The sequence below is a fragment of the Schistocerca nitens genome, chromosome 1 (genome assembly GCF_023898315.1).
Source record: "Schistocerca nitens isolate TAMUIC-IGC-003100 chromosome 1, iqSchNite1.1, whole genome shotgun sequence".
In the NCBI taxonomy this organism is placed as follows: Eukaryota; Metazoa; Arthropoda; class Insecta; order Orthoptera; family Acrididae; genus Schistocerca; species Schistocerca nitens.
Genome location: NC_064614.1, coordinates 120,259,396 through 120,284,061, shown reverse-complemented (window position 1 = coordinate 120,284,061; position 24,666 = coordinate 120,259,396). Strand labels below are relative to the sequence as shown.

General features: G+C 43.9%; 1 protein-coding gene across 2 annotated transcripts in view; it reads left to right on the top strand.

Moving 5' to 3' along the window:
* The window catches only part of LOC126242436 (uncharacterized), a 140,351-nt gene extending 115,926 nt beyond the window's left edge, over nt 1–24,425 (top strand). For both annotated transcript variants that reach the window (XM_049948088.1, XM_049948087.1), the window contains one exon: nt 23,124–24,425. In XM_049948088.1, coding sequence (XP_049804045.1) covers nt 23,124–23,266 — 143 coding nt within the window. In that variant the 3' untranslated portion in view covers nt 23,267–24,425. The remainder of the gene's footprint in view (nt 1–23,123) is intronic.
* Nucleotides 24,426–24,666: the final 241 nt, after the last annotated feature.

Genomic DNA, 24,666 nt, shown 5'->3' with positions numbered 1-24,666 from the left:
GGACAGTTTATCAGTTTCGTAGCCTCCGTTTTTGTATTTTGGGAAGAGATTGTACGATTTAAAAATGACAGATTAGGGCTAGTACAGAGACATACAGACAGTGGATTTTCCCTTGTTCCATATGAGAATGGAATGACAGCGCCTCCCCAAGTGCACTATGTATCGGCTTGCGGAATATGTGTGTTGACATAGATAACATTTCGAGGAGATATTACGTGGAGCAAATACTAAAACTATGAGAAAGATGAAGTGATAACTTAGATTATTCAGTGAACTCTAGAAAAGTGTAAGACGTATTGGAAAGAGAGTCGGGTTTGAAACATTTTTAAGTTCTTCTGAAGTGTTTGAGATTCTCACCAAGTGAGCCAAAAAGAAAAGGTAGAAAAATGCGGAGAGATGCTGCTAATGTACTAAATTCCAAGGCAAGTTAATACGTGTTCTAAACGTAAATGAGAATTGCAATGTGAAAGGCGACAGTGCTCTGGAGCAACACTGTTGGATAAATTTAGAGAACCGTTGTTTCGTGTAGATAGCAAAACAGTTTTCATCATTTATTTCGCATCAGCGCAATGAGGACAAGATAATAGATATTAAGGTGCACACAAAGGCCACGCAGTCGATTTTCTCCTCGCTCTGTTCGCGAATGAAAGAGGAAAGGGAGAGATTGATGGTGCAAAGGGGCACCTTCCATAGCGCTTGCAATGTGCAGAAAGTTTCTTTTAATAGGCGATTGGTGCAGGAGATTATAAAAGGAAAACGTTATACAAAATGCTTTTGCACACGCGGAAAAAGGAACATACGTTGACCACGATCTATAAAATGGATCATAGCGGACTTGTTATTTTTAAAATTAAAAGGAAAAGAAAAATAATAACCAGTTAGTTTAGCAACACCTGAACTGTCTTTATTCATGAAACTTTCAATCATGAAATCTTGTCCATACTATCCACTGTTATGTATGTCCGTTCCCTCTTGAAACTCGCTGCATGCAGATGTAGTTGTGAAATCCTACCATCGTAAACACATACGCACTGAGGGGTTAGCTGATGACGTATTCGTCTCGCCTGTATCTTTGGCTTTCATGACATATTGACGTCTACACTTCGATGGCTCCCGTTACGACTTTCTTGCGGAATTTTGAGTTAAGTATTCCCAAACTGGCGAGTGTTAAGTATATTTATACTGTATATAAATATCCAAAACTTAAAAACTCCGCAACAGATTGTACACTTTCATTGTTAATTTGTGCTGTTTTGATTTATTTATTTTAGCCCCATTGTAAGTGATTTTCAGGACTACTTTCAAATTTGCTCCGTTAAGTTGTCGAAGTTTTCTGCACAAGACGTAGATATTACATCATCTGCAATAGCAAGCTAGCTAACACGTACTTATTCCTCGTGTTCCGTGTTCAAAGGCCCCAAAACGTTGTCTAGCATTGCTGATTACGACTCTGACTTCTTCAATTCTGAATTTCTTGCTGTCTTGTTGGTTTCTTGTGGAATTTATAGTACTGATGTATATACTCTTCATTACACTAACGTAAGTTGAATGAATGCATTGTGTCTCAATGGCAGTTAAAACAGCGTTTGTTGAAATTAAGTCACAGTTTATTTCAAGATGATGGAGCACAGCAGTAAGTCGTCCTTGCCTTTCAGGCTTTACTAAAGCTAATCTAGATTTCGGCTAGTGCCTAGCCATTGTCAGTGCACTATTACATGATTTCAATAATGTCCTAGTACGTCAGTCCACTGTTCTTCGAGCTTGAGTGGTCTTGAATGAACTATGACAGAAGCCCAAAAAACAGGGGAATGACGTACTACGACACATATAGAAACCACGAAGTAGTGCGCTGATAATGACAAGGTAGTAGCCGAAATGTAGATTTGCTTTAATAAAACCGGAAAGGAAAGGACGACTGATTGCTCTGCTCCATCGTTTTGAAAGTCATATCACAGTCGTTGAGTGCATTCCACATTCCTAATGGAAGATAACTTGATCACAGTGTATTGCTCTGCGCCCACTCCCACTTCTAGACGTAACATACCGTCTCCCACTTTTAATGTGTCACAAATGCCTAGATTTTTAATAATGATTACAATAAAGTATACATGTTTTAATATAATTATAATTTGTTTACGGTAGTACATTGTACATCGCTTTAGCATAACGTCCATGGCACCACCAACGCAGACGATGACACAATCTGTGACAACACTGCTTTATTACCGACAAATCAGAAGCCGTATATGGGCTACATACGGCCACCACATGAGCGATTTTGACAGTCAGTTGCTCCTGACGAAGATGATGGTGGTAATCGTCGAAAGCTCGAGGTTTCAACCTGAATTGACGCGGCAAGAAGTCCCAGAATGTTTTATACAACAGTGCCGTCACGAAAGACATCGTTCTCGCATAACTATACTAGCACAACACTTTCACTGCTTTGGCAGTGCCATAATTTTCACAGTATACACTGAAGAGTCAAAGAAACTAGTATACCTACCTAATAACGTGGCCCCCGCTAGCACACACAAGTGCCACAACATGACGTGACATGTGCTCGACTAATGCTTGAAGTAGCGCTGGAGGGAATTGACACCATGAATCCTGCAGAGCTGTCCATAAATCCGTAAGAGTACGAGAGGGTGGATATCTCTTCTGAACAACTTGCAAGGCATCCCAGATATGTTCAATAATGTTCATATCTGGGGAGCGTGATGGTCAGTGGAAGTGTTTAAACTCGAAGAGTGTTCCTGGAGCCACTCTGTAGCAATTCTGGACGTGTGGGGTGTTACATTGTCCTGCTGGAATTGCCGAAGTCCGGCGGAATGCACAGTAGACATGAATGGATGGAGGTGATCAGACAGGAGGCTTACGTACGTGTCATCTGTCAGAGCTGTACCTAGACGTATAAGGCGTTCCATATCACTCCAACTGCACATGCCCCATGTGGTATCAACGTTCGATACCACACTTGTTAGGGGTTGCAGTTATCGACCGCGCCCGTACAAGTATCGCTGGACCCGCGAGTCGAGACTAGCGCCGCTCCGCGGATTGCAACAAGTCTGTAGCGTGCGCTCGGCCACTGTTGCTCGGGACGTCAAGTAGGAAAGTAGTATAGCCTTCAGCTGATAGGAAGCAGCCTCTAACAAGGCGCTTAGTTAAAGTATGGTCTATGTGATGCCTCTGTATTTCTCTGTTTGTAATTATATTCCTCCAGATTATGAAGACTCCTGAACCACCAGTTAAGTATGATATATTATTTTTTACCAACAACTTTTAATTATTTTGGTCGTTACAGACCCAGACCATGCAGCCAGCTCCCTATCGACTTCACTGACAAACCTGCTGTATATGCAAAGAAGATATTTGTATGTTTCTATTTAGCATTGGCCACCTGTCATTCACATTGGCGACGATTCGTTCTTCGTCATCATAACACCCCGCACCTTTACAAAGCCTCTACCAGCTAGAACAGTCACCTACTGACATGCAGGGTCCATGGATTCATCAGGTTGTCTACATACCCGTGCACGCCCATCCGCTCGATACAATTTGAAACAAGATTCGTCCGACCAGGCAACATGTTTCCAGTCATCAGCAATACAATGTCGGTGTTGACGGGCCCATGCGAGGCGTAAAGCTTTGTGTCGTACAGTCATCAAGGGTACACGAGTAGGCCTTCGGCTCCGAAAGCCCATACTGATGATGTTTCGTTGAATGGTTCGCACGCTGACACTTGTTGATACCCCAGCATTGAAATCTGCAACAGTTTGCGTAAGCATTGCACTTCTGTCACGCTGAACGATTCTCTTCAGTCGGCCGGCCGGAGTGGCCGAGCGGTTGTAGGCACTTCAGTCTGGAACCGCGCGACCGCTACGGTCAAAATTCTAGGGGTCTGATGACCTCAGATGTTAAGTCCCTTACTGCTCAGAGCCATTTTGAACCGTCTCTTCAGTCGTCGTTTGCCTCGTTCTTGCAGGATCTTTTTCGGGCCGCAGTGATGTTGAAAATTTGATGTTTTACCGGATTCCTGATATTCACGGTACACTCGTACGGGAAAATCGCCACTTCATAGCTACGTCGAAGGTGCTGCGTCCCGTAGCTCGTGCGCCGACCATAACACAAAGTTCATCATCATCATCATCATCATCAAGACTGATTATGCCTTTCAGCGTTCAGTCTGGAGCATAGCCCCCCTTATAAAATTCCCCCATGATCCCCTATTCAGTGCTAACATTGGTGCCTCTTCTGATGTTAAACCTATTACTTCAAAATCATTCTTAACCGAATCCAGGTACCTTCTCCTTGGTCTGCCCCGACTCCTCCTACCCTCTACTGCTGAACCCATGAGTCTCTTGGGTAACCTTGCTTCTCCCATGCGTGTAACATGACCCCACCATCTAAGCCTGTTCACCCTGACTGCTACATCTATAAAGTTCATTCCCAGTTTTTCTTTGATTTCCTCATTGTGGGCACCCTCCTGCCATTGTTCCCATCTACTAGTACCTGCAATCATCCTAGCTACTTTCATATCCGTAACCTCAACCTTGTTGATAAGGTAACCTGAATCCACCCAGCTTTCGCTCCCATACAACAAAGTTGGTCGAAAGATTGAACGGTGCACAGATAACTTAGTCTCGGTACTGACTTCCTTCTTGCAGAAGAGAGTAGATCGTAGCTGAGCGCTCACTGCATTAGCTTTGCTACACCTCGCTTCCAGTTCTTTCACTATGTTGCCATCCTGTGAGAATATGCATCCGAAGTACTTGAAACCGTCCACCTGTTCTAACTTTGTTCCTCCTATTTGGCACTCAATCCGTTTATATTTCTTTCCCACTGACATTACTTTCGTTTTGGAGATGCTAGTCTTCATACCATAGTCCTTACATTTCTGATCTAGCTCTGAAATATTACTCTGCAAACTTTCAATCGAATCTGCCATCACAACTAAGTCATCCGCATATGCAAGACTGCTTATTTTGTGTTCACATATCTTAATATCACCCAGCCAGTCTATTGTTTTCAACATATGATCCATAAATAATATGAACAACAGTGGAGACAGGTTGCAGCCTTGTCTTACCCCTGAAACTACTCTGAACCATGAACTCAATTTACCGTCAACTCTAACTGCTGCCTGACTATCCATGTAAAGACCTTTAATTGCTTGCAAAAGTTTGCCTCCTATTCCATAATCTCGTAGAACAGACAATAACTTCCTCCTAGGAACCCGGTCATATGCCTTTTCTAGATCTATAAAGCATAGATACAATTCCCTGTTCCACTTATAACACTTCTCCATTATTTGCCGTAAGCTGAAGATCTGGTCCTGACAACCTCTAAGAGGTCTAAACCCATACTGATTTTCATCCAATTGGTCCTCAACTAATACTCGCACTTTCCTTTCAACAATACCTGAGAAGGTTTTACCCACAACGCTGATTAAAGAGATACCTCTGTAGTTGTTACAATCTTTTCTGTTTCCATGTATAAAGATAGGTGTGATTACTGCTTTTGTCCAGTCTGATGGAACCTGTCCCGACTCCCAGGCCATTTCAATTATCCTGTGTAGCCATTTAAGACCTGACATTCCACTGTATTTGATGAGTTCTGACTTAATTTCATCCACCCCAGCTGCTTTATTGCACTGCAATCTATTGACCATTTTCTCCACTTCCTCAAATGTGATCCTATTTCCATCATCATTCCTATCCCATTCTACCTCGAAATCTGAAACATTACTGATCGCATTTTCACCTACATTCAGCAACTCTTCAAAATATTCCCTCCATCTGCCCAAGGCATCCACAGGATTCACCAGCAGTTTTCCTGACCTGTCCAAAATACTTGCCATTTCCTTCTTACCTCCCTTTCGAAGACTGCTAATTACACTCCAGAATGATTTTCCAGCAGCTTGACCCATAGTCTCCAACCTGTTTCCAAAGTCTTCCCAAGATTTCTTCTTCGATGCTGCAATTATCTGTTTGGCTTTGTTTCTTTCTTCAACATAACTTTCTCTGTCTACCTGAGTTCTAGAATGTAGCCATTTTTGATATGCCTTCTTTTTCCTTTTACATCAGAGTTCAAACTCACTTAGATCTTGATAACGTGTCATTGTAGTAGCAATAACTAATCGAACAACTGCGCCAGACACTTGTCTTACAGAGGTGTTGCCGACCGCTGCGTCGTATTCTGTTTGTCCATATATCTCTACATTTGAATATGCATGCCTTTGGCGCTTCAGTGTAGAGCCCAAATGTGGACTTGCCGCTATAAGAAAATGGGGTCGTTGTATTGCGGTGACGTTTTATTGGGCTCGAGTACCGCTCTTGGCGCATTGGGCGCGCTGCAGTATATTGTGGAAGGAGCTACTGGCGCTCGTAGCGGTGGGGGGCAGAACCAGTCCGCGGAGGAGATTCTGCCGCGAGCCGCGTTCCTGGGGGCGGGCGGCGTCGGCGTCCAAGGACAATACGAGGCGCAGAGAGGACCGCGGCCTGCGGCCGGTTCACCGGGTGAAGGACGCGCCTGCCTTTGTGTCGCAATCGCCCGCCCGCGTCTGCACATCACGCCGCTGACCCACGCGAGGAAGCAGCATTTCTCCAGCAACAAGGAGCAGTCAGCAGCGACTGAATTAGTTTTACCAGCAACATCTGTTGTAAATAATAGATTTCAGCTATCAGTCGTCCTTTGGAATATTTATTGGCAGATTGAAACATTTCTCCTCTCCGTTTGGGGGTCTCAAGTTTTTTGTCAGGCAGTATATTTGCACCAACACTGCATGGGTCTAATTCGTCGTTTTTCGTAATATGCTCTGTTGTAGTATGAGACTGGCTTGCCTTCACGATCACTACTCTCGAATGGCTGCAGCAAAAAAGTCTGCTTCACATATTCGGGGCTACACCGAGCTTCTCTGTGTGTGTCTCTATGCGTAGGCGCTGATTTTTGTGGGTTTCCATTCAGAGACTAAGCAATTTCGTTGCAAAAGATTGTGCGGTCCTCTTGACGTGTTGCCTGTTCGTGCTCGTGTCGGGATCTTCAGCGGACAGCCGTTTGGTGATTTCTCTGACGCTTTGCCAGCAAGAGCGGCTAGTATTAAAAACCTGTGACCTGGCGAAGAGACACTTGAAAAGAAGTATTGTCGAGCACGGTGTTTCTGGCGTATATCCGCAGAGTGACAGAGAGAGAATCGGGCGTACATCATACAAACATGACGAAAACACTGTATTCAAACGGACCAAGAAGATCACAGTGTCTCTCTGACCGGCCGAGCACCACGTCGCAGTGTTGGGAGTGTACCACACACCGAGTAAAAGCACATAAGTACATGATGGAACAACCGGACGACCCATCAAAACCAGGATCACTGAACATAAACGGCCTTACAGACTGAGACAGACGAAGAAATCGGCCATGGCGTAACACGCCCTGTGTGAGACCAACCACCTTATAAAATTTGCCGAGACACGTTCTCACTGTGGAAAAGAACTGCCACGTCCGTTTGTTCGGGGAACTCTACGGAATTCACAAATATAACTGAGTAAGCAGGAAAGAGGTTTGTCTGAAGACAAACGAAACCTGAATTCCCCCGGAGCAGCAAACGACCGTCGCAGGTAATAAGAGGGAAATTACCGAGGTAATAAGCAGTGACAGCCATCAGACTACATATGAGCCCCGGCCGCCGACATGACACCATTCGTTAGTGTAACTTTTATCTTCAAGTCTAATGCGTTGTACTTATAGTTCAAGGCACCATGCAAATTTCTGGTAATAATTTACAGTAATTGGGGAAACAAAATGGAACGATCAAGTAGGTTGTGATGAAGGAAGTAGCAGTTATTATTCGTTTTTAGGATACTGAGGAACTCTGGGTCGCCTGCAGAGCAGTTGGCTTGTAACACGCTGCCCAACTGGGTTACTACTGACGTGGCGTCGTGTACCTCTGGACCTCTGACTGGACTTACAGACTATGAAAGAAAACCGACTCGAGACTATAGTGCTCAGAAATGTTGAAAAATCTGAAACGATAGGGACTAGAAACAAGGTGCGTATTACGGCATAGAAACCTCTTGGGTGGTTCGATTCGACAAGGCTGAAACTTTAAGTTTCTTGTACGCATATTCATCTGTGCTTGCGCAATTGAACCCATGATAGATTGAAGCGATTTTACTATTGTGACAGAAGGCTGAGGTCAGAGTCGTTTTATGCTGAACAACGAAATAAAGTATGCAGCTGAAAGCAAACTTTGTTTCACGCAATAAACTCAACAGCAAGGCGTAAGCTCCTGCTATTACCCGATCTGTTATGAGTCATGTTAGACTATTTCAGATACTTGTATGGTTATATATCATGAATTCCCGTATGCCATTTGTAGCGGGTGGTTATAGTTGAAGTGCAGCGTCTCGCAGAGGTCCAAGTTGGGCTGTAATTTTCGTATGGCAGCGAAGCTTGGTAGATATTATAGTGCGTTAATGCGGATCCGGTTTACAATGGAAAACAATTGGGTCACCGAGTGCAAATCTGACGCTATGAATACAAGGAAGACGTATAAAAACGTTTACATATGTAATGAATTAGGAACGGGACGTGGGCAGAAAAGGTCAAACAATTGCGAAAAGTATTAAGTTTATATTATTATTAACTGCCACTTACATAATTTGTTCAATATGAGCAGCGGACGCGTCGACGAGATGCTGCATAGCGCCAGATTTCCAGATTGGGGCCAATTTTTTGCAGCATAAATCGGTTTCGCGGTTCTACATCTACATCTATATGGTTACTCTGCAATTCACACTCAAGTGCCTGGCAGAGGGTTCATCGAACCATTTTCATACTACTTCTCTACCATTCCACTCTCGAATGACGCGTGGGAAAAAGGAACACCTAAAACTTTCCGTTCGAGCTCTGATTCCGCTTATTTTATTATGCTGATAATTTCTCCCTACGTAGCTGGGTGTCAACAAAATATTTTCACATTCGGAAGAGAAAGTTGGTGACTGAAATTTCGTAAATAGATCTCGCCGCAAAGAATACCGCCTTTGTTTCAGTGACTGCCACCCCAACTCGCGTATCATATCAGTGACACTCTCACCCCTATTGCGCGATAACACGAAACTAACTGCCCTTCTTTGCATTTTTTCGATGTCCTCCGTCAATGTCGATGTCCTCAGCAATATTCCAGCAGAGGACGGATAAGTATAGTGTAGGCTGTCTCTTTAGTGGGTTTGTCGCATCTTCTAAGTGTTCTGCCAACAAAGCGCAGTCTTTCTTTCGCCTTCCCCACAATATAATGTATGTGGTCTTTCTAATTCAAGTTGCTCGTAATTGTAATTCCTAGGTATTCAGTCGAACTGACAGCCCTTAGATTTGTGCGATTTATCGTATACCCAAAATTTATCGGATTTATTTTAGTACCCATGTGGATGACCTCGCACTTTCCTTTGTTTAGTGCTAATTGCCACTTTTCGCACCATACAGAAATTCTCTCTAGATCATTTTATAATTGGAATTGATCGTCTGATGATTTTACTAGACGTAAATTACAGCGTCATCTGCAAACAATCTAAGGGGGCTGCTCAGATTATCACCTAGATCATTTATATAAATCAGGAACAGCAGAGGGCCTATGACACTACCTTGGGGAACGCCAGATATCACTTCTGTTCTACTCGACGAGTTACCATCTTATCACTACGAACTGTGACCTCTCTGAGATGAAATCGCGAATACAGTCACACAACTGAGACGATACTCCAAATTCACGCAATTAGATTAATAGTCGCTTGTGAGGAACGGTATCAAAAGCCTTCTGGAAGGCCGGCCGGAATGGCCGAGTGGTTCTAGGTGCTACAGTCTGGAACCGCGCGACCGCTACGGTCGCAGGTTCCAATCCTTCCTCGGGCATGGATGTGTGTGATGTCCGTAGGTTAAGTTAGGTTTAAGTAGTTCTAAGTTCTAGGGGACTGATGACCTCAGAAGTTATGGCCCATAGTGCTCAGAGCCATTTTGAACCTTCTGGAAATCTAGGAATATAGAATGGATCTGAGATCCCTTGTCGACAGCACTCATTACTTCATGGGAATAAGGAGCTAGCTGTGTTGCACAAGAACGATATTTTCTGAATCCGTGTTGGTTATGTATCAATAAGGCATTTTCTCCAAGGTGATTCATAATGTTCGAGTACAGTATATGCTCCAAAATCCTATTGCAAATTGAAGTCAGTGATATGGGCCTGTAATTCAATGGGTTACTCCTATTTCCTGTCTTGAATATTGGTTTGACCTGTGCTATTTTCCAGTCTTTAGGAACAGACCTTTCGTCAAGTGAGCTGTTATATATGATTGCCAAGTTTCGCTGACATACGATTGTTACAATCCACACTGCACCTACGCTATACTTTAATTATAGTCACCCGGTACATTGTGTGCAAAAGTAAGATTAATTACTGTAGTGCGTTACGGCACATAAACAATCACTTTTACTGAAGTATAGAGGGCATCTTTAATAGCAGAGTAAGAATGTGCGACCGGGCATGCAGTCGGTACCGGTTCGCAGCATGGTGACGTTGATGTAAAAAGAAGTGTGTTACAGCCGCAAAATAATTCACAAATGAAGTGTGATTTTCAAGTTTTAAACTGGCGTCCTTTCTTTGAAAAATCTTCCTGGACTAAAACAGCGCCTGAGTTGTGGTAAAAGAGCAAGAATTTAGGTTGCTAGATATATGTTGGAGGAACGTGATGGATACTTCTACATCTGAAGCTCGAGAGATCTGACGCGGGAAAAAAAAAATCTCATTTCGCACGCTCTCACGACTCCCGCTTGATATGTCCCTGCGAAATGAGTTCTTGCCAGCGTTTGATTAGAAATTAGCTGCTGTGGGACTAGGGCGGTGATGCTGTGGGAACGCGCAAAGTGGTGTAGGTGTGGGCAAGGGGGGGGGGGGAAGGGAGGGGACAAGAAGGTTTTCCGTGCTCCTGCAGTCCGTGCTGCTTACAAGGGAACCTCCCCATCGTATCCCCCTCAGATTTAGTTATAAGTTGGCACAGTGGACAGGCCTTGAAAAACTGAACACAGATCAATCGAGAAAACGGGAAGAAGTTGTGTGTAACTATGAAAAAAATAAGCAAAATATACAAACTGAGTAGTCCATGCGCAAGATAGGCAACATCAAGGCCAATCTGCGCTCAGCTGCGCCGTGGTCTCGTGGTTAGCGTGAGCAGCTGCGGAACGAGAGGTCTTCCCTCGAGTGAAAAGTTTACTTTCTTTATTTTCGCAAAGTTATGATCTGCCCGTTCGTTCTTTGACGTCTCTGTTCACTGTAATAAGTTTAGTGTGTCTGTTTTGCGACCGCACCGCAAAACCGTTCGATTAGTAGACGAAAGGACGTGCCTCTCCAATGGGAACCGAAAACATTTGACCGCAAGGTCATAGGTCAACCGATTCCTCCACAGGAAAACGCGTCTGATATATTCTATACGACACTGGTGACGGCATGTGCGTCACATGACAGGAATATGTCGTCGACCCACCTAACTTGTACACTTGGCGAATGGGTAAAAAGGTTCTTCTACCTTGCCCGATTTAGGTTTTGTTGTGGATGTGATAATCACTCCCAAAAACGTGATGAAAACATAAGAGTTTGTCACATAAACTGCAAAAAATGAATGCAACAGATTCACAGTCGCACAGTTTTCCCTGCGCTCTGTCAAAACATATGTTTTTAAGGTTTTCAAATTTTTCCGTGTGTAGACCGTCAAATCCTGCGTATGTCCAAGCAAATGTGAACATGTTCTGGAATTTTGGAGAGCGAAGTTGTTTATGTGTGAGTGCCTGAACTTTGATGATTGTGTGAAAATAAAAAATAAAACTTTTCACTCGAGGGAAGACGTGAACCAAGGACTTCTCGTTCGGCAGCTGCTCACGCTAACCACGGGGCCACGGCGCTCCTGAGCTCACATTGTCCTTGATGTTGCCTATCTTGCGCATGGACTACTCAGTTTGTATATTTTGCTTATTTTTTTCATAGTTCCACACAATTTCTTCCTGTTTTCTCGATTGATCTGTGTTCAGTTTCTCAAGGCCTATCCACTGTGCCAACTTGTAACTAAATCTGAGGGGGGTGCGATGGGGAGGTTCCCTTGTTAGTACCGTTGACGTCCTCGTAATACCCGCTGTAGAGACTGGCCTGCAGGAAACTCAGTTGCCAAGTGGGGCGATGCCCTTTTACCGGGGAGGGATTCACTCTGAAGTTATTTTTCTCCGCGCTCCCGACAAAGTGAATTGCGACACCGCGTGGAACAAAGCTAGGACATTCTCCCGTTCCCAGGAGTACAACAAAACACGTGACGCACGCCTGTGGCCTCTCGTAGCGAGAGATATCTGGAGGACGTGTGTAAGTGCGTGTGTGTGTGAGAGAGTGACGCTCGCCTGACCCGCATGTTCGCTCGATGCGTGCGGGCGTCCTTGGAGCGAGCTGCCTGTCGGCTGACGCAGCGTTCCCACCGGTGCGTCTGCAGTCCCAGTTCAGCAGGTGATATGCTTGCTGTATCCAACAAATAATTGGCCCACTCGCAAGGAAGCCTCATGGCAAGAGACCACCAATGGCCGAGACTCACGCCGTATAGTTCGAATAAACCATCCCAAGCAGATTGTTTAACGGTTCCTCATTGAGGTTGTGTTAGTCTTACCTTACCTCTCGCATATAGCGCCGATTGACCGTACCTCACAATATTATATTTATGATAGGTTTGCATGCACAGTAATAACTGGTACCCGATACGAAGTGGGCGTAAATGGTAATAATAATAAAGATTTTATTGTCTTTAGGCCATTACAGCAATTGACAACGTCAAATGAAGATACAATTTATAATACAGTGTGATAAGGTATTAACTACTTAAATATTTTAGCTTATATTACAATAAATGTACAGTGGGTCATCTGTTGGATTACTGCATTTTACAGTTGAAGAATTCATTGATATCATAGATCGGGTGGGCAATAAACCATTCATGCAGTCTTTCTTTGAATGTATGTTCAGGAAGATCCTGTATAGCATGTGGCAGCTTATTAAATAGTTTGTACCCTGTGACTTCATGGCTATTTATTGATTTTGATAATTTGTGGTAAGGCGTGTATATGTGTTTGATGCTTCTTGTGTTGTAACAATGTACATTTTCTATACGTTTCACATCTTGTAGGTTCTTCTTTGTAAAGATTAAGACATTGTGTATATAGAGGTTTATTACTGTCATAATTTTTTGTTTAGTAAATAAGGGTTTGCAGTGAGCCTTATGTGAAGAATTTGTAATTATCCTAATGGCTTTCTTCTGCAATAATAAGGTGTCATGTATGTGACTACAGGTAGCCCACAAGATAATGCCATAGGATATTATACTTTGGAAAAATGCAAAATAAGATGATCTGATGTATGTTTCAGGTACACAATTTCTGAGTTTTCTTAATAAATAAATTACTCTAGATAGCTTACTACTGATATAATTTACATGTTGGCCCGAGGATAACTTTTCGTCTAAATAAACTCCCAAGAATTTAACAGAACTAGGGTCATCAGATAATGGCTTGTCTCTTAGAGTGAAGATTATCTGCTGAGTTTTATTTTCATTTAGCAGGAAACCATTTGCTCTGAACCAGTGAGTGTATTTTCAGCACAGGTTTTAAGATCATTAAAATTGTTACTGCTATGAAGAAAAGTCGTATCATCTGCATACAATACAGTGGCTGATCTAATAAACGAGGGGAGGTCATTTATCATTATCAGAAACAGGAAGGGGCCCAGTACAGATCCCTGAGGCACACCTACTTTAACATTTTCTATGTTTGACATTTCCTTACCAAACAAACTATCTGTTAACGGTTGTTGAGATAAGCTTTTAATAGTCTGAGTCTGTTTCCTTTGATGCCGTAGAATTCTAGTTTCTCTAGTAGTGGCGTGTGCTCAACACAGTCGAAGGCCTTGCTTAGGTCACAGAATGAGACCTGAGCAAAGCCTTTGTTCTCAAAAACTTTGAGGATGTAACTGACTACCGTGCTCATTGCATCAATGGTCGACAGATTCTTCCTAAACCCGTATTGTGTAGCATTAATTATTCCTAGATTCTCAAAGTGAGATGATAATTGTTGGTACATGATGCATTGTATTACCTTGGACAATGCGGGTACTATTGAAATAGGCCTGTAACTAGATGGAGAGTCTTTATCTCCCTTTTTGTATACTGGGACGATCCTAGACAGTTTTAACTCATCAGGAAAATATCCCTCAAGTAAGCACTTGTTTATGCAATGGGTTAAAGGGTACAGAATGCAATCACACACTCTGCGTGTGTCGATTGGTCATACGACCCACATATTAGTCATAGCCAGTTTCCCTCCATATGAATGTAGTATTGCAAGCAAAAAGAAGGCAGGTCAGGGTTTAACATTTCGATGACAACGAGGCAACTAGAGACGGAGCACAAGCTCGACTAGAACAAAGGTGAGGAAGGAAATGGCCTATGTCCTTTACAAAGAAAACATCTCAGTATTTCATCTCATCGATTTATGGAAACCACATTGATTTGAAGCCTATTCCTCTTTTATGCGGGTCTGGTAGCTGAATCACTGCACCACCTCATTTTATCTATATCTTCGTGGCATTCCCCGGCTCACTGATAGTTACGTTAGTGTGATGAATTCCGTTAGCTGCAGAATTTCGAGATTGGGATACTTAAACCAAGGTTCTTGTGTAACATTGTCTGATCTGTACCACCAATATAAGAACATTAACGACTTTATCAACAGAGTTTCTGACGTTCATTATAAAGAGTTAATACATGTTTCCTCATTAAATGAATAAAAAACCACTCCATAACTAGTCAATAAAATTAAAATTTTTTAATAACGACGCGATTGGATGTCCAGTGGTGCAGAAATTATTTGCACCTTGTAACGAGGCCTCCCTTAAGATGGCAGCTCACGCAGGGTTAGTGTATTCAGGACATCGTACACGACCATTATTTCTTTTCGAAGCTGAACGAGTTTTTTCGAAATTATGAACACACTTTTAGTCTGCGTGTAACGAAGGAGTTCCATCGGAGGGCGGGATCCGCACCAGCATTTTGTGCTGCGGTCCACAGCTCAGAGACAACGTGTCCGCTACTGCTTCACAGTTTGGCGCATTTTCTTCCACTTCTGCTGTCGCTGCAGCATTCCGAATATCAGTTCCCGTTTCCCTGCGGCACCCTTTAACTGGAAGACATGGCGTAAAGCGCCCGAGGGCGTTCGTGTCAAGAAGATTCGGACAACGTATCGGTTCCTCCCACATAAATCATCGCGGCGAGAATATAAGAGAGCTTAGAGTTCGTACGGACGCTTTCCGACTGTCGCTTTTCCCATGCACCATTCGTTCAAATGGTTCAAATGGCTCTGAGCACTATGGGACTTAACATCTCAGGTCATTAGTCCCCTAGAACTTAGAACTACTTAAACCTAACTAACCTAAGGACATCGCACACATCCATGCCCGAGGCAGGATTCGAACCTTCGGTCGCGCGGTTCCAGACTGAAGCGCCCAGAACCGCTCGACCACCAGCGGCCGGCCACCATTCGTGAATCGAACAGGGAAGAGGACAAGCGATAGTCGTACCGGAAGCACAACAAGCAAAGTACAGATGTAAGAAGGCAAGGCAATAAGTTCAGGGAATTTTTCCTGCTCAACAGGTTAGCAGGACTTATAGCACCATGACACTACTTAATCTCACTGTTGTTCCTGTGCGTTAGGTGTGATGCTTCAGTGAGCAACTCTATTCATTGTGATTTCATAGCATTTTATTATGAGTGACCTCTGTATGCGCCAAGGAGGAAATGGTAGAGGTGATTCATTTCCTGTGCTCTTAATGGCCTAAAACTGCGAAGATTATTCGCAGAATGCAGCTACAGAATGGTGATAACTGTCTGAATGAACGAAATATTTACGAGTGAACAAATCCCTTTTAAAAAAAGAGGGAGGGGAGTGAGTCTGTATCGCAGAGTGTTGGAGTAGGATATCCGTTTCGAAAACGCACCGGGACAGCGAGAAAACTTAGCGAATGATTCGTGATGCTCATGGGCCCGACATTGTAGCAGTTAAGTATCTGCAGTTGTCCACGAATTTCTGAAGTAACGCAGACTGATAAACACGAACAGGGACGTTTGGAAATTTCGAAATAACATTTCAGGTGTTTGGAAGACCAAAGGCTCTGAGCACTATGGGACTTAACTGCTATGGTCATCAGTCCCCTAGAACTTAGAACTACTTAAACCTAACAAACCTAAGGACATCACACACATCCATGCCCGAGGCAGTATTCGAAGCTGCGACCGTAGCAGTCGCGCGGTTCCAGACTGGAGCGCCTAGAACCGCTCGGCCACTCCGGCCGGCGAAGACCAAAAGGGAATATTTTCTCTGTCCCATAACAGTTGGTGAGATGTGAGTTCATCATTATGCACCACAGAGTAAACGGCAGAGCATAGTTTGGAAACATACATCCGCGCCTACTGCATAAAAAGGTCAAACGCCAAGCTTATGAAGGACTGTTGATAATCACAGTATTCCGGGATGTGAAAGTCCACTGGTGATGTGTCACACTGTTAAAGTCAACAGTGGCAGCTACTGGGATCTCCTGCGAGAGCTGAAACACAAAATCTAAACGAAGAATAGATGGGAACTTTTGAAAAGTGTGACTTTGCTTCAGATAATGCTCGCCAACACGCAGCTGCGAAAGCTATCTAACGCGTTCAAAATCTTGGTTCTGTCCCGTTGGAGCACCTACCGCGCAGCACAGACCTAGCTCTGAGTGGAGTGATTTTTACCTTTTCGTTGCGAAGGCGGGAACACTGCGTGAATTCGAGTTTTTGTCGTATGACGAGATTCTGGGGGCAGTGCAAGAGTAGATGTGCCTGGTGCCTCAAAGATTCTTCTAGGACGGAATAAGGGAGCTTGAAAAGAGTTGGACCAAGTGCGTAGGGTTGAGGGGGATTATGTAGAGGAATGATGTAAACATGAATATTATTTTCCCAATTAAAAGTGTGCTTTAATTATGTTTTACTTGCTCTCGTAGATCAGTAAATTAAGTAGTAACAGATTCTAGTGTACAGCCTACAGTTTTTTATACTGTAAGTAAGAGGACGTAGTGCTTACCGTTCTGTCGTGTCCTTGACATAGGTGGGAGAGGGAAAAAGGGGTTGCTGGTCAGTCTGCGCTCCCGAGCGGTACAGAGCAGAAGGCAGAAGGACAATTCACAGTGAAGGCATTTGATTGTTTTCTTCAATCTGAGCCCAACACTGGTACAGGCATTTACTAGAAATGCAGGTGGTGAGACTCGGTAGGGAACTCATTGTGGAGACTCTTGGAAAAACAGGGTTTTGAAATAGTTGTTTATTCGAGACAGGAGTAACTAATACACTGGAGGCTAGTTCTGGGGTTAGAAAAATCATGAACAACATTGTTACAACAGAAGCCAGTGCAGAAGTTCCAGGAGTGGATTCTAATCACAGTAGCAAACATTAGCAGCATCTTAAGGCAACAACCTAGTTGCAAAACAAAACATACTGAAAGTGACTCTTTTCACTGAGGCACTCAAGTGAGAGAGAGCAGATTTACGCGGAGCTGGACCGAGACTGGAGTCGACGGACGCGGATTCGGCGCCCAGTTCGTCTGACTGAGAGCTCTGCCAAAATGCAGAATCTACGGGTTTTAAAGAGTCGCGTGGGGGCACTGTTTTTCCCACTTAAAACCACCCAGCTAATCCCGTACGTCTCTTGCAGGTGCAAGTTTAGTGCGGTTTAGTTAGATCCCATCTACTGCTCCTAAGGCGGGGATGTTAATGCAGTTGCACTAAATAAGTCCGTATTTGGTATCAACATTGTTCAGCTGAAAGTTAAACGTAACTGCTCTGCCAAATAAGGCTTGCAACATTATTGTTATACGTCGTTTAGCACCGCCCCTCGGGCTCCCCGGAGTAGGGACTGCTAGGTAACAGTTTTTGGTGTTTCCGCTCTCTTTCCAACCCTTGTGAGTCTACTGAAGTTTCTTTTCTCAGGGCTGGTATCAAGCTGGCTTTATACACTAGTACGTGCCTGTTGGTTACAAAGTTCTACGGTGACAACCTACTACAGCGTCTAGACGACATACGAAGTTACATGTTAATTCCTTGAAGAGTAACTAACCCCCTGGGACCGCGTCCGGGGGCGTCTGCATTTTCGCAAGGCTCTTCCCTTACTGTTTACTTCATGTAACAATATCTCTCCTAGTTTCGTCTGCCCTCAGCATCGTCTTTGCTTTCGCGCCTTGGAACGCCTGTCCTCATTTCTCACAGCTTCAAAATAACACTACAGTAGCAAGGAATACTCAATATATTACAGTTCCACCATACTCTCTTCTGTGAGCTGGTAAGAAGCAGTTGTACAAGCGAAACGTAGAGTGTACAGGATCACCACTGAGGTTCTCCCAAGTGCTTGAGACACCTCAGGTACACAAAGCGGACTTGGAGGACCCTCGTGGGCGACTCGCTCCTTGGCGCAAGCGGAGTGCCTTCGCTTGTACCGGTCTGACTCAGCACTTCCGGACAAGGAGGACCTTCCTGCGGATTGGCCACGGACGGAATAGGACGTCGTCGCTACGTCACAGCCTCTCTGGCTGGATACTTGTTACCGCCAAGGATGGAGACTGATTAGCAACATGGCGCTGAATGGAGAGCAAGTTTCTGATAGTGCATGTTTGCGTATTTCGTGTAACATATAAGCATCTGAACATCGCGAGGAACTAATAGTGTATTCTTCCTTCGCAAATCTAGTAGCAACGTTCGTCAATATTTCACGACGTTTCGATAGGTTTCGTATTCACCAGGAAGGGTGGTTATGACATTAGAAGATACGTTACGAGATATAAACGCACCTAATTTACTGGAAAATTTTGAACCCTTTTGAATGATGTTATTTTGATAGTAAATAATTTCTAATGTTCATTCAAGAACCGTTATCGTAAGATCACTTAACGTTTTAAATGGCAGCAACGCGAAAAGATAGATCTTGGCTATTTTGTCTCTAAAAATATTTGCAGGAAAAAGTATATTATTGCCTTTCTAACTACCTTGTGGAGCAATGGCCACAGACGAACCAATCGGGCCCGACCGACCGCCGTCAATGGTCTCATTTGGATGCGGTAATGGAGCGGTGGGGGTCAGCCCACAGCATTCCCGGCCGATGTCCGTCTAGCAGACCTGGTGCTGCTACCATTCGCTCATGTAGATCCAAAAATTGGCATCACGAGGCTGAATGCGCCCCGATTAAATCTTCCTGCGAAGGAACAATCGTTAGTAGCACAGGGAATCGAACCCTGGTCCCCCAGTCGTCAATCAACCGCGTATTTATTTTATCTATCTTTCGTCTTTTTCAGTCAGCTGTCCTGCACGGAAGTCGCATGACATCTTTCAAGTTACATCGATGAGGAATTTTACTCAGAATTTTTTATATTTTTATTATTTTAATTGCAGAAGGTGGCCAGTCCTCTGACCGAACACGCTGAGCTACCGTGCCGCTTCAATGAGAAACCTTAGTTCACCTTTAGGACTTGAAGTTTACTGTTAGTTCTGCGGCACTGGAAGACTAGAAAAGTCCTTGTTGGCGGCAAGTAAGTTCAGCGGGATAATTTTTGGACTCTGGAAAATGTCGTTTTCATTGGATTGGGGCTTCGTGGAGAAGTAATAAAAAATCTGAAGTATTTACCGCTATACTGTCGGCCGAAAGAGGTCAATATTTAAAGCACAGGACACGTATTTGACAGGACAAGATCCATATCCTCATTCGACCACTCTCACATAGGTTCTTTATGATCACCATAAAATATTTGCAATAGTATGCCGGCATGGTTTTTCATAAAAGACCTTTCCCACCATCCTCCGTCCCTATCGTTCTTGACGTCGACTGATCGTTAATATTAGTTAGTTAGCTGTAATAGTGTTAATGGATTGTGTTCAAGTCGCTGCGATGTGGAACGTGGAAAATAGTTTTCGTAAATGATGTATTTCCCCAGTGAAAGTATATATTCATATAACGTGCAATCCCCACCTGTTAGAACTGTCACGTTTCTTTAAAGCTTTGGTTGCCTTCCACTAACTACTGCTAAGTACTACACTAAGTATTACAGCAACCCACTTCTTCAGCAGATTTTTATTAGCATCTTGGTTTAAGAATTAATGTGAATTGTCTTAACGTGTAACCGTTTGGTTCGGTGCTACACTCTGTGGTATTATGAGCAAGCTAGGCCGAAGAGTTTCGGTAAACTCTTCTTCCACCAAGAGCCTCAAGCTTACACCCATCCTCCGACAAAACTCCTTTAGCAGTACGCCCCGCTGCATGCTAAAAAACCTCCTTGTGCCAGATTAAGTTATGTAGAATGGTGGCCATTTTTATTCATAGCATTATCTTTATAATCCCCAGTAACTTTTTCTGGTTTTCAAAATTTGTTTGTTTCGTAACTTTTCTTTCAAATCTGTTAGATAAATTGTATGCTTTTGGAAGTATCTCACTTACTTATATTTTTGTTGCAAGTACTGCCTCGCAGTGGCTCGAATACAACCACTTTGTGGTTGGCAGTTTTGCCGGCATACAGACCACCACACTTGCCAGTGGTCTACACGAACCTGGAGAAGCGCCGACACGGCGAGTACGTGGCATTCGAGAAAGAACTGCGGATGGGTGACGTCCGACCCTTTCACTCCGCTCGCTGGAACGCCAGTTAGAAAGTTATTTTAATCGACTTACAGGTTTAAGGTTTCCCGAGATTTGTTGAATGTACCGTACTTAAATATCAGTCGGTAACAACCGAGAATGACAAGTTATAACATTATTTAACTGTTTTGGTTGATTAGCTGCTGGTATACACACCGTGTTACCTACAGTTTGTGACATAGATGGTACATCCGATGAATAAAGGGTTGTGTTGGGTTGTTTAGGGAAGGAGACTAGACAGCGAGGTCATCGGTCTCATTGGATTAGGCAAAGAAGTGGAAGGAAGTCGGCCGTGCCCTTTAAAAGGCACCATCCCGGCATCTGCCTGGAGTGATTTAGGGAAATCAGGATGGCCGGACGCGGGATTGAACCGTCGTCCTCCCGAATGCGGATGAATAAAGAAACTGTGTGCATACGGAGCACATAATAGCTAAATAGCTAACATGATGGTAACTGGCAAAAAAATACAGGTGTTTAATTATTGAGGGAAAGAAGTGAAGAATAGTATAAATATGCGTATGTAGTGATATGGTATTAACATATAATTCTTTCTTTACGCGATGGATTTCTCGAGGTAAAGATTAAAGAATACGTTCTGACATGAATGCTTGCAGTTAGAACGGCTGACATTTTCATGGAGTGTTTGTTCAATAACTCAGTGTTTGTGGAAGGTGTCGTTCAAACTGTTAAGACACGGGTGGACTTCAGCGTTGTTGTTAAAACTGATTTTTGAATGTGAATAAACGAGTGTTTAAAATCAGAAGCTAGCACTCGTCTGTGATTTGATAGTTGTGCTCGCCTGTAGCTGTTTCATGTATATTATTTTACAGACAATGGAAGATATCGGATGAAATGACTGGACTTTATGCGAGGATTCGTGCTACGCCCTAGACGACAGGATTACTGCAACTTGCATATAGCACTAGCGCCTGACAATTAGAAGCTCTCTGTGGGAACAGACACTCAGTTATATGTGCCCTTTTTGATATCTTTAGTCCATGATGATTCTGTAACTTGTTGTCTATTTCCTTGCTAGGGTAGGGATGATACTAGTGGGAAATTAAAGTTTCGTCATGCTCGGTGTCTTGCACAAGGTGGTTTACTGGTCCAAACGGGGATGGGGGAGGGAGGGGGGGAGTATCTGAGACATCCTGTGGAAATGATTCAGTTATTAGTTGCCGTTGTGGGTGGGCATCATTATGATGGATGTCAGGTTTCATGTACCAAATCTCAGTAAACCACGATTTTCTGGCGAATGAATAGGAGAGGAGAGAAGAGAAGTGGTGGTGGTGGTGGTGGTGGTGGTGGTGGGGAGGCCGTTTATGGGGAGGGGAGAAGAAAAGGGAGATGGATAGAGGTTGGTGATCAGCTTGTCTGGCTGTTATACGAAGGACCCGAGAGCGATTCCTGGTACTGCCAACGAGTTTTCCTAGGTGGGAGGAATGGATCGGGGATCACTGAGCCTCATGATGCCAAATGAGGAGCCGCTTCAGTGAGAAGTAGTGGCTCCAGCGTCGTGAAAGAAGACAATGGGCTGGAGGGCCGTTTGCTGACCCCACGACCCTCCATACTGCATCTGAATAACGCCACTGGCAGAGGGTAACATGGCGGTTGATGGCCCCGATTGGCTGGTTGGGCCAGATGAGACTCAGAGGACAAGGCGGGGCCGACCGGTCGCCGTGTCATCCCCTGCCATATGGCATAATGTGGATGCAGTAGCGAGGGGCGTCGTGTCAACACAGAGCAATTCCGGCCTTTCTCTGCTTTCCATACCTTGGAACGTAACTCCTCAGGTGGATTCGGTAGGCTGACTGAACCACATTATACTATTTCCACCAACTAAAATGTTTGTGAAGGTGCTGTGACTTGAACCCGGGTTCCCTGCCTGACTGCCAGGATAAGGTGACCGCATAGTTGCGAAGGTGGATTTGCCCTCGCTTTAACTTTAATATGTGGGATGTGGACAATTGCGGTGAAATCGTGGATAATACAATGCACTATTTGTGAGGAGGTTCACATGCTAATTTTGTTGAACACTTTGGTGCGCAAGTAGCCAGCACCGAAAATCATTCTGCTGTTGCTCATCCAACTTCTGCCTTATGTTAACAAGACGAACGTTGTCGCCTTTCGGTGTTGCTGAGGCGCAGAGAACCGTGTTAGGTGCGACCAAGACGTCGTTCAGTCGTAGTGACCCGACGAAATGGAGAGAGTTCATGACAGCCACAGCCTCTCTCTTGGTAAATTCATGATAATTTTGTGACAAAAACTGCACATTGGGAAGAATGCGGTGTGATGTATGAAGTTGCCGTTTGTACGGACTTGGACTAAATAGCTTTCTTCCCTGTCTTGTGTTGCAGCTTCTGAAGAGCACGACCATGGACACAGCCACGGCCACGACCACGACCACGACGAGGAGCACGAGGAGGCGGTCACGACCGCTGCCACCGCGGCCTTCTCCGCCATCACTGACGCCGTTACCAGCCTAGTGATCGCTCGCTGACCTGTCGCTGTTTCTCCTACGTAGACGGCATCCTCGCCGTCGACTCCAATCGATCAGTTTCAGGGCGTGTCTAGTGGATCGATCTTGTGGACAGATCTTGCTGTGATCGCTCGAATCGCTACCGTGCCATTGGAAGTAGGCAGAGTCGACGAGTTCATCGGCTCGTTCCTGTGGACATTTTTCGGTTTGGACAGTCACTTCGATGAACTCACGCCGGTGTTATTTTTGCTGTTTTATTTTCGTCAAATTTAAAAGTATCCTGCTGCCGGAGACGTCATTGTCATCATCAGCAGTAGAACGTCTGACCCCAGAACGTGGGAGGACTGTGCAAATAGCGTGTGTTACTCGACTGCCTTCGATCAACGAAGGACATTGGCATTACTGTGCCTTATACCAAAGAGCTAGTTTTTTATACGCTGTACCTGATTAATGACCAGGTGACTGTTACATATGTGATATCTTGGAACCAAATTATATTTAGTTCTAACAAGTCAGTATTTGACATAATGAACGTATTGTTCGTGTAACTTTCGCAAAGGAATATATTTTTATGCTGAGTGGTAATCATGCGTAATTCGACAGTTTTTGACCAGATTCGTCTTACGTCACATTTGGTGCTGCTAAAGCTAAAGTGCCGTGGAAATTGACTGTGAACTACGGAATGCAGTGGCTGAGAATCTGAACGTCCGTTCTTCATACCTCGCACAATAACTGATAATTTAGTTTGTTTTATGTAGGAGATGTGGGGAAGTAGTTACCCGTGTTGAATCGTATGATCGGTTTTTGTCTCACTTGAGACTGTGATTGTGAAAAGCTAAAGCTGATTCGGATTAAGTGGTGAAAGTGTCGGTACTCCTTAAAACTAAGAAAAAAATGGTTAAAGATGAATAGGCAACATTCTGTTTGTCCATTAAGTGCCAAAGACTTCCAGTAATCAGATAATTATTAAAGCACGTTGATTTTCAATATGGGAAAAGTAACAAAAAAGACGCTAAAGTAACCAGTAAAAGATTGTAAACATTCTTGTATCCTAAGCTGATGTCCTAGGAGCTTTTAGTCACAGTGCAGCCAAACTTTGTATTTCAACAGTGTTTGTACGAAGTGTAGTAGCGAAATGTCATCGTAAACATATTTTAAAGTAAAAAATACTGTTTTTGAATGTTGTGTTTTTATTGTACGTATGTCCGTATGTCTTATAGAACATGAGATTAAAAAGAAAACAAACTCCATTTCCATTCCCCTCTTATACCAGTGATGCAAGGAACACAAATGAAAACCCCTGAAGCCATTGTCACACATAAACCATGTTTCATTCGCATACTAAACGATTTGTACATTGCACAGCAGGCATGTCCAATACATAGCCCACATGTGGCTTGCATAAAGGTCATTTGAGGCCA